A 13,887-nucleotide genomic window follows, 5' to 3' on the forward strand; every position below is an offset into this window, starting at 1 on the left:
AGGGCAATTCATAAATAAGCAAGGAAGAATTAAATATTCTAAAGTTTGACTTTACTAAAAAGTCTAACATTTATGCTTTCTGTATTCTTGGTGTGGTCAATGTTAAATAATCAAACAAGAAATACATCAGCCAAATAATTATGGCAAGAAGGAAAAAAACACTGATTATTTTCTTCCTTCTTCTGGATGCTCTCAGTGACCTTATTGTCCTAGGTTTTATTATATTTATTTTATTTTGCAGTACTTGGAATTAAACCAAGGAGTGCTCTATCATGAAGCTATACCACATACCTTTTTATTTTTTGAGATAGGATCTTGCTAGGTTGCTGAGGTTGGCCTTGAATTTGGGATCTCCTGCCTTACCCTTCCTGAGTTCCTGGGATTATAGACATGCACCACCATGCCTACTATTTTAGATTTTAAAAATTGGCATTCATTTGAGGCCAGCCTTGGCAATTTAATGAGACCCTCAGCAACTTAGTGAGACTCTATCTCTAAATTAAAAAGACAGAGAAAAAAATTATGGTAATCAGTCTAGTGGAAGAATACCCTGGGTTCAATCCCTATTCCATCTCTCCCACCCCCCAAATTGGTATTTAGTGGTTAAGTTCTTGGCAGAGGCCACTCAGCGGTCAAACGTCTCATTCTGGTTGACAGGTTCCAAAACAGAGAACTATTTGCTCTACCACACAGGATTTTTTTTTTCTAGCACTGGGCATCATACCCAGGGCATTATGCATGGTAGGCAAGTGCTCTACCACTGAGACACATCCCCATCCCCAGGAATTTCTGATAAGTACAAAAATACAAGGCTGCGGCATCTGAGGAATGTCATAGAGAGTGGGGCTGCAAAGTCATGGACACCAAAGGCAGTTCTTTAAGGAATTTCCTTTATATATTTTATCATGAAACGATAATGTTGACTCTTGAGTAATGCAAAAATTTTAAACTACCACAAAGTGTATTTGAGAGTTGGAAGAGACCTTAATCATGTGGTCTATCCATATGCCTCACTACTGGAATGTGCTTGCATATTCAACGTGCATTTCCAATAGTAGTTCCTGGATGATGACTTCTGAAAAACTGATTGTTGTTCATCCTTTCCCCCAAATCAAAATGTATTGCATTGTATGTGGCAGGCAGTTTTTCAGATGGCTCCAATGATCCCTACATCCTTATATTCACACTATTGGGTAACCCTCTTGAGTGGATAAACCTGTGATCAGCATCTGATCAAGAGAAGAGGACAAAGGTGTGAGAACGTTGCTTCTCTTGACTGACTAGATTTCATAAAATCGTGACTTTTGAATTGTTAGCAGACTCTCTCCATTTCCAGCTTGGCTTGAACACTTGAATGACACAAGTTGTTGTGTTGGAAAAGCCCACGTATTAAGGGGCTAAGGGCAGCCTGTGGGATCGTAGGTTCCAGTCAACAGTCTGGGAGGAACTGAATCTGGCCAGCAAAAGCTGATTGAACTTGGAAGCAGAACCTTCCCCAGTTGAGCCTTCAGAGGAGACCTTGTCTGGGCTGACACCTTGATTGTAGCTTTGTGAAATCTCTTCAAGAAATCTGTGCTCAGCTTCCTGTTCCACAGACCAAGATAATAAATGTGTGTTGTTTTAAGCACCTAAGTGTTGGGGTAATTTATTTTGATAATTTGTTATGGAGCAATAGACAATGCATACACCATTATACTCATAACTCACTTTCTTTAGCCAGACCAGAAATTATCTTTTTAAGGTTAATGGATCCTTGCTATGTGTGTTTAGCTGTTAACCACTGGAAAGCTTCCTCTAGGATCCACCCTTAGAATGAAAGGGACACCACTGTTCCAGGAAACCACTCTGAGCCTTCCCTCAATCCTCACCCTCAGGCCTTCTTCTAGAGCCTCCACAATTAGCTTTCTCCACCTGAGTATCATTTAGTTTACATACCAGAGGCAGCAGGCCATTGATTTCTTGAAGTTCACAATTTACATCAGTCTGGCAAGGAGGTGTTAATTCTCCCAAAAGCTGTTCCACAGCAAAGGGGCAAAAGCAAAAATTCACATCCCAATCCAGTTCATAAGCAGATGTACAAAAATGCCTGACAAAAAAATGTAGGGAAGAAATACTTTTTGAGAAAATAAAGGAAATTGGGGGAGATGTTGAAATACACTGCATAGAGCATCAGACAGACAGCCCACTTCACTATGGAGGCTTCACTGTGATGTGTAAAAAGAGGGTTTACCTCCAGGTCTCACCGTCCTTGGTTCTTAGTCTGAAATAATCTGGGTTGCTGTGAGCTGGCTCTCAAGTGCTTCAAATGAAGATAACAGAATACCTGTTTCTAAAGGGAGTTGCGGGAATTTAATGAAATAAAACCCGTGAAATGTGCAGCATAAGGCTTACACGACAGTGAGCCCATTACTTCTCCACGGGGTCCCTAGTCCAGGGGGACCCAGGCCATCAGCAGATGGAGCGCAGCCCCGACCCGGCCGATGGCCTGCCCCGCCCACGCGGGGCCGCAGCCCGTCGAATGACTCCGTGCAACGTGTTGGTGGCGGCGGCGCGGGCTCTTCCGGGCTCCGCAGCTTCCTGCCCAGCACCGCGCAGTCGCCTCCGCCGCGGGAGCCCGGGCACAGGCCTTGCGTTGGTGCGGACCCGGGGTAGCTGCGCGCCCCGCGCTGCCGGTCCACACTATGCGCGCCGCTCCGCCGCCCGCTCGGCTGTTGCTGCAGCTGCTGTTGCTCGCGCTCCTGGCCGCGCCAGCCGCCCGCGCCCGCAGAGCCGAGTCCGCCCCCGCGCCGCAGCCAGACCCCGAGCGCCAGGAGCGGCCGCCGCCCGGACCCGGGCCGGGGAACTCCACCCGGCCCGGGGTTGGGGCAGCGGGTGGAGGCAGCTCCAACAGCAGCGGCGATGCCTTGGTGACCCGCATCTCCACCCTTCTCCGCGACCTGCCCACCCTGAAGGCTGCTGTGATCGTGGCGTGCGCCTTCAGCGCCCTCCTCATCGCCTGCCTGCTGCTGCGCGTCTTCAGGTGGGTCCAGCCGCCCTTTTCATTTTCCATGGGCCCAGCGGGTGGCATCACCCAACCTGCTGCCACCGCGCCTGCCCGAGCCGCGCGCACAGGTGCTCGATTCCGCCCCATCTCGTCATCTTGATGTGCTCCCGCCAGCCAGGGACCTCTCTTCCCTGCCTGGGCAGGGTGGGTTCGGTTTGTTGGGTGCCCACATCTGTTTTTTCGTGGTGAACATTTTAGAAATTTTCTCTCCTTTCTTTTAGAATAGTGGATTCCATTTGTTAATTCTGCTAATGCTTAGTACTTACAACAGTGCTCTGAATTCTGACAGCAGTCCAAAGAGTTTATTTTTATACCTGTTTCATAAATGAGGAAAATATTTTCAGAGGAAAGGAGGCTTACCCGAGTAACTCAGTGGTGGAGGTAGAATTTGAACTTGTGTCCTTTTAACTTCAATCTTGCTGTCCCTTCTGTAAATTTCATCTGTAGATTCTTCATGCCCAATGCACTTTCTTCTTTTTCTGCTGCAGAAAGAAACAGTTTGTTGCACAGGGCATCTTCAGAATGCCTGTTGGAGGCCTGCTTTACACGTAGGGTTGGTGCTGGATTTCAGGATGCTTGGTGCCCCTTGGTGGTCTTATTGTCTGTCCATTACTGGAGGATGCAGAAGCTCTCCTACGCCCTGACTAAGCTTTTCCAGTCAACATTCTCAGGGGGATGATGGATCTTGAGAGGCTTTTGTAGGTTGCTCAAGGTCAAGAAGGAAATATCTGGGAGATTAGGAAGTGCTTGGGATAGTGAGGTGGACATTTCCCCCTAATCCCTAAGAAATCCTGTTTTTGTAGGAAATGAACTAAATACGTCCTGTTGCTCAGGTTGCTCCCCACACCCGGAAATCTGTGTGTGTCATTTATTCCCTGCCCATTGCCTCAAACACTGGGCTTTGGTATTTGATAGCCACTGAGGGTATGGGGCCAGGGGTCTGCTCTTCTAATTAGCATTTTCAGTGTAGAAGCAGAAAGCAAATCTGGGAAAGGCAGAGCTGGGAGCAGTCTGTTGAGGTGTGCTCTTGGTTTTGTGGGACATTGAGTCCAGGATTTTTCTTCTGAGTCTGATTAAAAGTCAGTGGTCTGAGAAAATGGAGAGTAGGGAACAGGAATACACATTGATCCTCTGCCTTGGGTCAGGCCATGTTGTCCTTGCTATGCTGGTCTCCTTGCTGTTTTCTGGATTCACTCCACACTTCTCATTGCCCTCCCACCACTGCTTGCAAACTGCAGTGGGTCATTTTGGCCACCATCTAGACATGGAACTACCTAAGCATGGCATTTGGAGTGCTTACATATTGGCCCCAGCTTACCCTTTAGCCAGCCCTTCTGAGCCTGTCTCTCATCCCTTGCTCCTTTCCTGTTGCTCCATGGTGCTGGCTTGTGCTTTCCTATTTCTGGCCTGAAGCCTCCTCTGCATCTATCAAGACTACACGTGGTCACTGATACCAAGCTTCCATTCTCCTTCCTCTGTATAGTTTTCCTGAACAATCAAAAGAGGCTGTTGCTTTTCCCCCCTGCCCCCTTTTTGGTACTGGGGATTGAATCCAGGGGTGCCTAATCACTGAGCTACATCCTCAGCCCTTTTTATTTTATTTTTTTATTTTGAGACAGTGTCTTGCTAAGTTGCTGAGACTGGCTTTGAACTTGTGAACCTCCTGCCTCAGCCTCCCAAGTTGGTGAAATTAAAGGCATGCACCACCAAGCCAGGCTTGTCTTTTACTATTCTGTCCTCCCCAACCCTATTCTTGGGCATTCTTCAATATAGCCTTTATCCTGCCATGCTGGGTTGCTGTGTTTAGAGCCCAGCTCCCAAACTCAGCAGAAAGCACTGAGGGGTGGGGATGCCCAGTTCATGTTAGTGTCTCCATGTCTGATTTGGGCATGCCACAGAGGCACATTGTCATTTAGTGGCTTCCTAATTGATCAGTTGGAGTAAGCTAATGCCCAAGCGGCTTTGAGTCTGGAGGTTTGAAACATTTAGTTTAAAACAGGCTGAGTCCACAAGACTGTGTATTTTTTAGAAGGTATTTGAACTATTTTTCCCCGTCTGCTCTTTATTATCCAGGAGTGGGGGAGAAAAGGAGGCAGCATGAGGCCAGATGTGAGGGGATGGAGCCTCCTGTTTGAGCAGCTTAGAAACCGTTAAAATTAGAAGTGTGGAAGAGCTGTGATCACAAGAGAAGCTGACTATGGTCATGATCTGCCTCTGCCTGGTAAAGCGTTATTGTTTGGGTGGATAGCTGCCACCCACCCTGGATTCCAATTTAGACCAGAGCTTGTAACATTTTAATAGCTGGGAAGAACTTTGATGGTACCCAAGTACCCAAGTACTCCTTTGCAGATGAGGAAGTTGCAGTCCAAAGGGTAGAACAAGTCATCACCAGCATCTAGAACCATCTACAAGTCTGTCTGGCCAAGCAGGGTCAACACTTGGTGGTGTGTTCTGTGGCTGCTCCCCCTTCCCCGTTCCTCTGTAGGCTTGGTTCATCATGCTTGCCAGATGCCTGCTCTGCTGGCCTGTGTCCTTACCTGTTTGCTCTCCAGCTTCTTAGCATGCAGGCACTGAGTTCTGACCATCCCACCACCCATGTCTCCCTGAGACCATCTCACTTCTGCCCATATCACCTTCCCCAATGAAGCGTCCCTACATGCTGTGCCTTCTGCCTGGGTTACATCCTTCCCTTTTGTCTCCTCAGTCACAGCGATATCCTGTAGGCTGGGGTTCCTGACTCCATCCTCCACTCTTGCTAGCCCATCCTCCCTCTTCTGCTGGCATGTTGTTATCAGATACGATGTTAGGGTCTAAGAACTAAGAGCATGGTATGTAGAGCATGGTATGTATCTACTAAAGGAATTCCCATGCATGCACCAGAAACCCCATTCCCAGGTATACACCAGCCACCCCCATTTCTCCCATATACAAACACATAGATGCTGGGGCAATGCTGGCTCTTTGTGACAAAGGTGCTGTCTCCTTTTCAAGCCCCCATTTTGGCTCTGCCCAGTTCCCCTCTGCTTACTGCTTCTGCCCTGATGGGCTCCCAGGGGTTCTCCAAGGGGACCATGTGTCTTGTCCCATTCAGAATCTTGCCTGCAATCCTCTCTTACCACCAGTATGCTAGCATGCTGTTTTCCCTCCTGTGTTTCCTTGTCTGAGCCTCCCTCAGGGCCCTCTGAGCTCCTGATACACACCTCATTTTTAAGTTTTCTCCTGGGAGCCCAGAGGGTTGCTGAAGTGTCCCTCTGACTTACCAGGCTGAAGGCTCCTGAGAGCAGGGCTGGCCTTAATCTTCTGTGTGTCTCTAACACCTGGTGTGGTTCCAGCCACAGGCTGGCATTTAATAAAGATATTTTTAGCGAAAGAATGTTTAACTCCCAGCTGTTTTCCATTGCTGATGTAGAATAGGATGTCTACCATGAATAGATGAATGGCTGATATGGGACACCTGTGAGATGGGAATTTGGGTGATGCCCATTCATTATCCTCACGGCATAGATGGAGGGGGAAGAGTGTAGCATTATTGCTTATAAAGTGGCAGTCCTAGCCTATTTGTCTGTTTTCCCTGAAGGAGCCACTTTGTCAGACTACAGAAAAAACATGGACCCAAGAAAACCATTAAAATTAGAAGCAAAGAATACATATTGTAGTGAAAAATGTATAAATCTTTAATCAGAAAATTCCATTGCTAAAGTGGACACTGCAACATATATTCTTTGCTTCTAATGTTAATGATTAGAAGAAGAAACCAAAACGCGTGTGCATCTTGGCATTTTCAGAGAAGTTCTGTTTGATAGTGAAAAAGTTTAAATAACCTTTGTATCTACCATTTAGCATTGATTTGGTAAATGATGATAATCTGGTTTTAACAGCTGTTAAAAATAATGACACTGATATAATATTGGCTGTATATTTTTGAGTAAAACAGGTTACAAAACAACCTGGGTAATATGAGCTCATTTCAATAAATAAATTATAAATATGTACATATACAGATATGCAAAGAAATCTGTTAGTATATGTGCATGTATGTAAGTGTGGGTGATTCTTCCTTTATAATGTATTTATCATTCATGACACATTTCTGCATTGTCTGCAATATGTAGCCTGATTTCCTTCCCTGTGTGCACACTTAACTTGCCTGCATCCTTGGACATGTCCTGCTGAGGATCTGAGGTATATGAGAGTATCTAGTGTATGTACCTGGGAATGGGGTTTCTGGTGCATGCATGGGAATTCCTTTAGTAGATACTAGTGTGCCCTCCTACTTAACATGCTCTTAGTTCTTAGACCCTCACATCGTATCTGATACTTATTACCTCACTTTCTGATGCTTTTCCATCAGATGAGTATAATTTGGTATCTCATTGCTCTGTCTTAGCTGGGCACCTCTGGTGCACCCTTGTGCTCCCAGGGCTCTGGGAGGCTGAGGCAGGAGCAAGTTTGAGGCCAGCCTAGGCAACTTAGCAAGACCCTGTCTCCAAATAAAATATAAAAAAAAGGGCTGGGGCTGTAGTTCAGTGGTAGAATGCCCCAGTTCTACAAAACAACAACAACAAAAAAAAAAACCAAAAAAAAAAAAAAACATTGCTCTGTTTTGTATTTTTTAAAATTTATTCTTTGAGGTTGAGCAAGTGTTTCTTGCTATACTACTTAATCTTATTTCCCTGTCTGCAGAATCATTTCCACCTTTTAAGACGGGGGATCAAACTGGAAGGAGGGAAAGGTGGTCTGGAGGTAGTGTACCCTCTGACGGGATCCCCTGTGTCTACTGCTTGGTACCTTAAGGAGAGCTGATTGGGTGTCAACAAAGAGGCTGTGTATTGGAGCAGAAAATTGGGATTTCTCCTAATTTTTTTAAATACTGGGAAACATTTGGTGGGGTTGCACAGATGCGGGGCTGTCGCCTGTAGGCAAGTGACTGCTGTTATCAGGCCTTTCTCCCCAGGAGTTTCCTTAGAACACTTTACTCTTTGAGTTCTGGGATGGGATGTGTGTGTGTGTGTGTGTGTGTGTGTGTGAAATCCCACTTCACCCTCTGGTGTCTTCTAAATGGGGTCGGGGGAACCAGGGAAAGTTTGCCATGTTGAAACCACAGCTTTCCTTTTCCAGTTTTGGTGGGTCACTTGTGTTTGCTGTGCAGCCTCCATTTCTCTCACATCTCCCTGGGTTGCACACCCAGCCACTTCTTATTTCCAAATATCTCTAAAATCATCTTATCTGAAAGGCGGATTCATTTTGGTGCTCCTCCAGGGATCAGGAGGATGAATTCTGGGTAATCTGACGTTGCCCGGCTGCTGGTGGCAAAGGCGCCTGAAGACATTGATACCACAGAGGCTTGATTTGCTGAGCCGGGTCTTAGAGAAGTTTCTTACTTACCTTGGGTTCCCCAGGTTTTCTGTGATGTGTGTTCATTTGTGATAATAAGAAAAGTCATTTAATATAAAAGTTTAGTACCTCTAGCATTTAGGGGAGGTGGTCATTTTGGATTTTGGGATGATTCCAGTTATTGGTCATTAGTATGTCAATGTAATTTGAATGAATTAGAGCTTTGGGTGGAGCTATGGTTAGAAGATTCAGCCTCTTCTTCTGAGTTTGAGAGAGAATGTGGAACTTGTTGATCATCAGTAGGTCATTTCTGAGTGTTGACCAAGGCTTTGAGTTGAAGGAGAAAACTGTAGAAATGGTACATGCTCATCTTCTTTCACTTTCAATTTTATATATACACAGTGAAGAAATGTTAAATCTGATTCAGGAAAAATCCAGATTTTTTTTTTAAAGAATAGAAAGTGTGCCTTTGATTAGTTCTCTAAATGATCATGGCACATGGAAGGAAAAAGTTTCCCTAACTGGGGATGATTTTTGCCCCAAGTGTCATTTGGCTATGCCCAGAGAACTTTCTGATTGGCAGTACTGGGGGTGGTGGGGTAGGGGGAAGATTACTATTGGTATCTACTGAGTAGAGGCCAGGATGCTGTTCAGCATCCTACAGTGTACAGGACAACCCCCAAAGAATTACAGCCACAAACATCAAGGGTTTGGGGGTTGAGAAACTCTTGGATCCTGGCTTTAAGACCTTCTGGTTGTCTGATGTGAACAGTTTTTTGAACCTTACTGGACATCCGTTTCCTATCATTAATTACAGTACATGCTTCCAAGGACTATTGGGACATTTAGAATAAGATTGTGTTGGGGCTGAGGTTGTGGCTCAGTGGTAGAGTGCTTACCTAGCAAGCACCCTGGGTTCAATCCTCAGTATCACATAAAAAAATAAATAAAATGAAGGTATTGTGTCCAACTACGACTAAAAAATAAATTAAAAAAAAATTGTGTCAATCAAGTCCCTGGCTCTCCTTTAAGCAGCCAAGTGTCCTATTGTATTTAAAAATATGATTCTGAAAACAGATGTGATTCTTACCAAACCTTTTAATCTTCTGCTCATAAGTAAGGATCAGCCATATGACCAAAATAATCAGACAGGTGCCTCTGCCTCTTAGGCTTTTTCAAATGAGATCCATGAACTTCAGCCTTGTGAGCTGCTTTGACTCTTCAGCTCCCTGATGAAGAACGTGTCTTATGACTGCCCTTATTAGCAGGCTGGTGAGGACCTGGCACCTGCCACTGAATCCTTCTATCAAATTGAAAAGGGAGAAAAACCCCTCTTTAATTTAACCCTGAGCCCTCTGGCTTATAGGGCTTGGCCATAGTCTCATGCCCATGTATTCTTTTCATTCGAGGGTTTTTGCAAACACAGGCCCTTTCTTGTAACACCAGGCACATCTAGGAGTAAGTGGGGGTGGGAGGGCCTGCGGAGGGGCCTCAGTGTCAATGTCCACAGAGCATCCTGCAGGATTTATCAGGGGCGATTGTCTGCTTCAGGATTTGAGCAGAGAAGGCTTCCTGGGTTATACTGGGTACTTTAGTATTGTGACTGATGTTTGGATCTAACCATTTTCAAGGGAAGTTCTGGAAGCATGCATTTAGAATTATTTTGTTATGGTTCCACTTTAAAAAAAATATCTACTTAATCTAAGGGCAGTCTTCCAGGAAACTAGCCTTGATATTTATTTTCCTGGAGGTGCAGGGAAGAGGAAGCCCGTTCTTGCTGGCAGGTATGGCTTAAGAGCATGGTTGTTCCAGCCATGGGGCTCTGGGGTCCTATAACCTCTTAGCTGTGGGCTTTCTTCATATTCAGAGCTCCTCAAACTCACCCCCACCCCCACATTGTACAGATGAGGAAACTGAGACCCAGAAGTGGGGATGGTTTGTTAAGGTCATCCAGGGGTTTGCAAGAAGAGTGTCGGCACCACACAGTCAGCACCTAGGAGAAACCATGGTTGAGTGGGCAGGGTTCTTCCTAATGAACACAGGGAGCTGTGCTGGATGGGGAGCCCATCAGAGGCCCAGAAGTGTCCAGTTCAGTCTGGGAGGGAGGATGATGCCTTTGAATGGCTCTTCTTGTCACAAGAGAAGCCATTCCCATTCAGAAGGGGAGGCATGCATCCAAAACAACACTTGATAAACAGAAAGCATGCCACAGACTTGGGCCAGGGACAGAATGGTGTGGGAAGGCACTGTGGGGGAGGAGGATGTTCTAGGCTGGATGGGGGAAGTGGGTTTTGCTAGGAATAGACTTTGCAGAAGTGATCACTTGGAGATCATCATGATGACATTAATAATAATAGCAACCAATATTTAGTAAGCCCTCACAGTACCAGGCTCTGTGCTGAGCATTCTTTTTCCTGGCTCCTGTGAAGGGTGGTCTCTTGGGGGTCCCCATTTTTCAGTTGAGTGAACCAAGGCACAGAGTGATGAAGTGTCTTGGTCAAGGCCACACAGTTGGGGAAGGGGAGGGGACTGACTCTCCCTTCCTCTGTTGCAGCAGATTTTGGAGGATGCCAGTTCCAGCCAGAGTATTTGGTGCTTTGGAGGGAGCTAGTGGGGGATTTGAATACAAGAGTGAAATAATCAAAGGGCTGCATTAGAAATGCTGTTCCAGTTTAGGTCTTCATAAATATTTGCTGAGCAAGTGGATAGATAGTGACATGGCTCTGATGGGGGTGTAGTCTGGTTGGGGACGCCCAGGGAAGGTGTCGGAAGAACCAGTCAGGAGGACTGGAGGCTGGGAGGCCCACATGGATGAAGAGAAGAAAGAGGAAAGTGTCCGGTGAGTTGAAAGGCCTGGAGAAGGGGGCTTTGTGAAGGGGGTGGCAGGCCGGAAGGCTTGATGAGGAAGAAGATGAAGTGCAGGGAAGATCTGTGTGGATGCAGCTGGACGTCTGGGCTTGGGAGGGCTTGGCAGTATCTGCTGAGAAGTGGTGGAGCTGGCAGGAGTGGGTGGTGAGGACTGGTCGTGCCATGCCTCCCTTGCCATGGGCAGGGATGTGGACCTTAAAGGGCCATTTATAATGTATATTTCAAAGCACAGTGACCCCAGAGCTTCCAGTTGCCCTGGGTCCAACAAAGGGTTTCTCTTGGTCATTGCTGTCCTTAAACCAAGGAAGCTGTCCTCAGAGGAGGCTGCCTTCTTTGCTTTAAATTTTGCTTCTCTTCACCTGGCACCTCACGTAAAAACCAAATGGGCCCAGCCCTGTGCAAACACTCCCGACAACTGGAGGAACAGGACTTGGGGTACCGGCTGTGGCTGTCCTTCATATGGCTCATCAAACAGGTCAAACCCAGGGCGTGCTGGCTTTGTCTGGGAGGATGAGAGTTGATCCATCCCTCAGGGATTGAGAGCGGGAAGGAGCAACAGGATGGGGAGCAGATGGAAGTGAAACACGGGAGTGTAATGAAAAAGAGCCCCAGGACTTGAAGTTGAGCTCCGTGGGGGTCAGCTGGCTCAGGGTGTACAATCCTCTAGGAAGCAGAAACTCCCGGCAGCACAGTGTTGTGTGCTGCATGCCACGTTGGGGTCTGTCACAGGGGCACCACTTTGTTATTCCTGAGGCCAGGGGGAGGGGAAGCATCTGGGTTATGTAAATAATGGCCAGTGTCTGCTGATCACGGTTACTGCTGGGGAAGAGAGATAAGGGAGACCCGGGTTGAACATGCGTATCACTACATCTGTCTGGGCTCATGAGATTTCAGCTAAATTATGAAATATCACTCATACTTATGACCAAGTAAACATTGGCCCGGAAACTGAGTCAGAATTTGTAAACGGATGGCCCATGAGTTGGAAAATATGACCCACAGACATGTTCTTGTGTTCTGTTTGGATCAGCACAGTGATCACAAAAACTGAGATAGTTGAGAATACTTAAAAATTGGGAATCTTCCCATAAAAATCTGGAGCTCCTGCTTCTTTGGGGTACTTGGAAGTACAGGGTCTCTGGTTCATGGGGCAGCAAGGGACAGGGGCTGCATCGTTGCTGCCCCTTCTAGGCTGGGCATGGTGTCACTCTTCAGGCTTCTTTGACTTGAAGGCAGAGCGTTGGTCACCAGTTGTCATTGTGTTTGTACCTGTGTTTATTTCACACCAGTTCTGCTTCATGGGTTTCCTGCGTCTACAGGGCACTGGTACGTTTCAGTTGTGGACCTAGTACTCTGAGTCATTGTGCTTGAGTGTGTACTGGGTGCTGGGACAGAGGGGTCACAGAGGGGAGGGAAAGAGCAGCTCCAGGACAGGAGTAAGGAGTGGTTACATCTGGAAGACTCTCCAGCTTCATGTTCCAGAGGGCTCAGTGGGGTCAGGGCAGAGCTGGGCTGTGGAAGTCTTGAAGTAATTCACTGCACTGGAGGGAAGTGCTTTGTGTCACGTGATGCTGCATTTGTCTGAAGATGCCCATCGCAGTGGAGCAGGTGAGATTTCTCTCATACTGGTGTTTGCCTGTCTCAGTGGCCTGTTGAATCTGCATTCAAAGGAAAGTGTTGGGTGGAGCTCCGGGGACTACATGCCCAGGGCAGAGAGGGAGGGAAAGCAATAGTGTCTTGGTGGTAAGTGGTGGCAGGTTTGCCTCTGAGACCCTGGCTAACCCATGGACGCTCTGGGGGCCTCTGGCACCTTCTTCTGGAAGCCAGGGCTGGAAAGCAGGTTTTGGGGTCCTGTTCTTCCAAGTAGTTGGTTTTCTTGGGGTGGCACACTTATTTCTTATGTTCTGAGAAGGTGGTGCAGAGTAGAGCTCAGGGGTCAAAGACGAAACAGGCCTGTGCTCAGAATGCTGGGTGCCACCACTTGGCGTTGAAGCTCACCTGTTATGTCACCCTGCCCCCAATGTGCACTCACAGCAGCTGCTTGCTTCAGTCCCTCCACCCATGCACCATTTTTCATTGTTTTTTTTTTATTACGATTTCTAAATGTTAGAGGTCAAATGTGCTGCTGTGTCAAGTAGGGTGGTTTCAACAGAACCCGGGGCTGGGAACTACAGAGCCACTTGAGGGGGCTTCAACATGGAACAGTTAGGTGAAGGAACAGCCTGCGTTTCTGGGTTTGAAGTGATCAGGTAAGTGGAGCGCAGCCACACTGAGGAGGCCACAGGCAGCCCCTGGGTGAGCTCTGGGAGCAGGTTCCTTGCCAGGAGGGCCGGTCACAACCTGGTCCACTTTGAAATTAATTTTAATTACTTCCTCTGAATTTTAACTTATTTATTTCCTGTTTTAAAAACAGATAACATATTCATGTGGTTCAGAATGCACAGAGAACAAAAGAGCACAGAGGGGGAAATCTCCTTCTTTTCTTTTCTTTTTGATACTGGAAATTGAACCCAGGAGTGCTTTACCACTGAGCTACACCCCCAGCCCTTTTTATTTTTAAATTTTGAGACAGGGTTTCATTAAGTCGCTTAGGCCTTGCTAAGTTGCTGAAGCTGGCCTTGAACCTAGATCCTCCTGCCTCA

At 46.8% G+C, this 13,887-nt stretch overlaps 1 protein-coding gene across 1 annotated transcript in view; it reads left to right on the plus strand.

Moving 5' to 3' along the window:
• Positions 1-2,526: 2,526 nt before the first annotated feature.
• Positions 2,527-13,887, plus strand: part of FAM174B (family with sequence similarity 174 member B) — a 35,825-nt gene continuing 24,464 nt past the window's right edge. The window contains exon 1 of the mRNA XM_081293194.1: positions 2,527-3,019. Coding sequence (XP_081149320.1) covers positions 2,682-3,019 — 338 coding nt within the window. The 5' untranslated portion in view covers positions 2,527-2,681. The remainder of the gene's footprint in view (positions 3,020-13,887) is intronic.

The sequence above is a fragment of the Spermophilus citellus genome (assembly GCF_964194105.1).
Source record: "Spermophilus citellus genome assembly, chromosome: 4".
NCBI classification, from domain to species: Eukaryota; Metazoa; Chordata; class Mammalia; order Rodentia; family Sciuridae; genus Spermophilus; species Spermophilus citellus.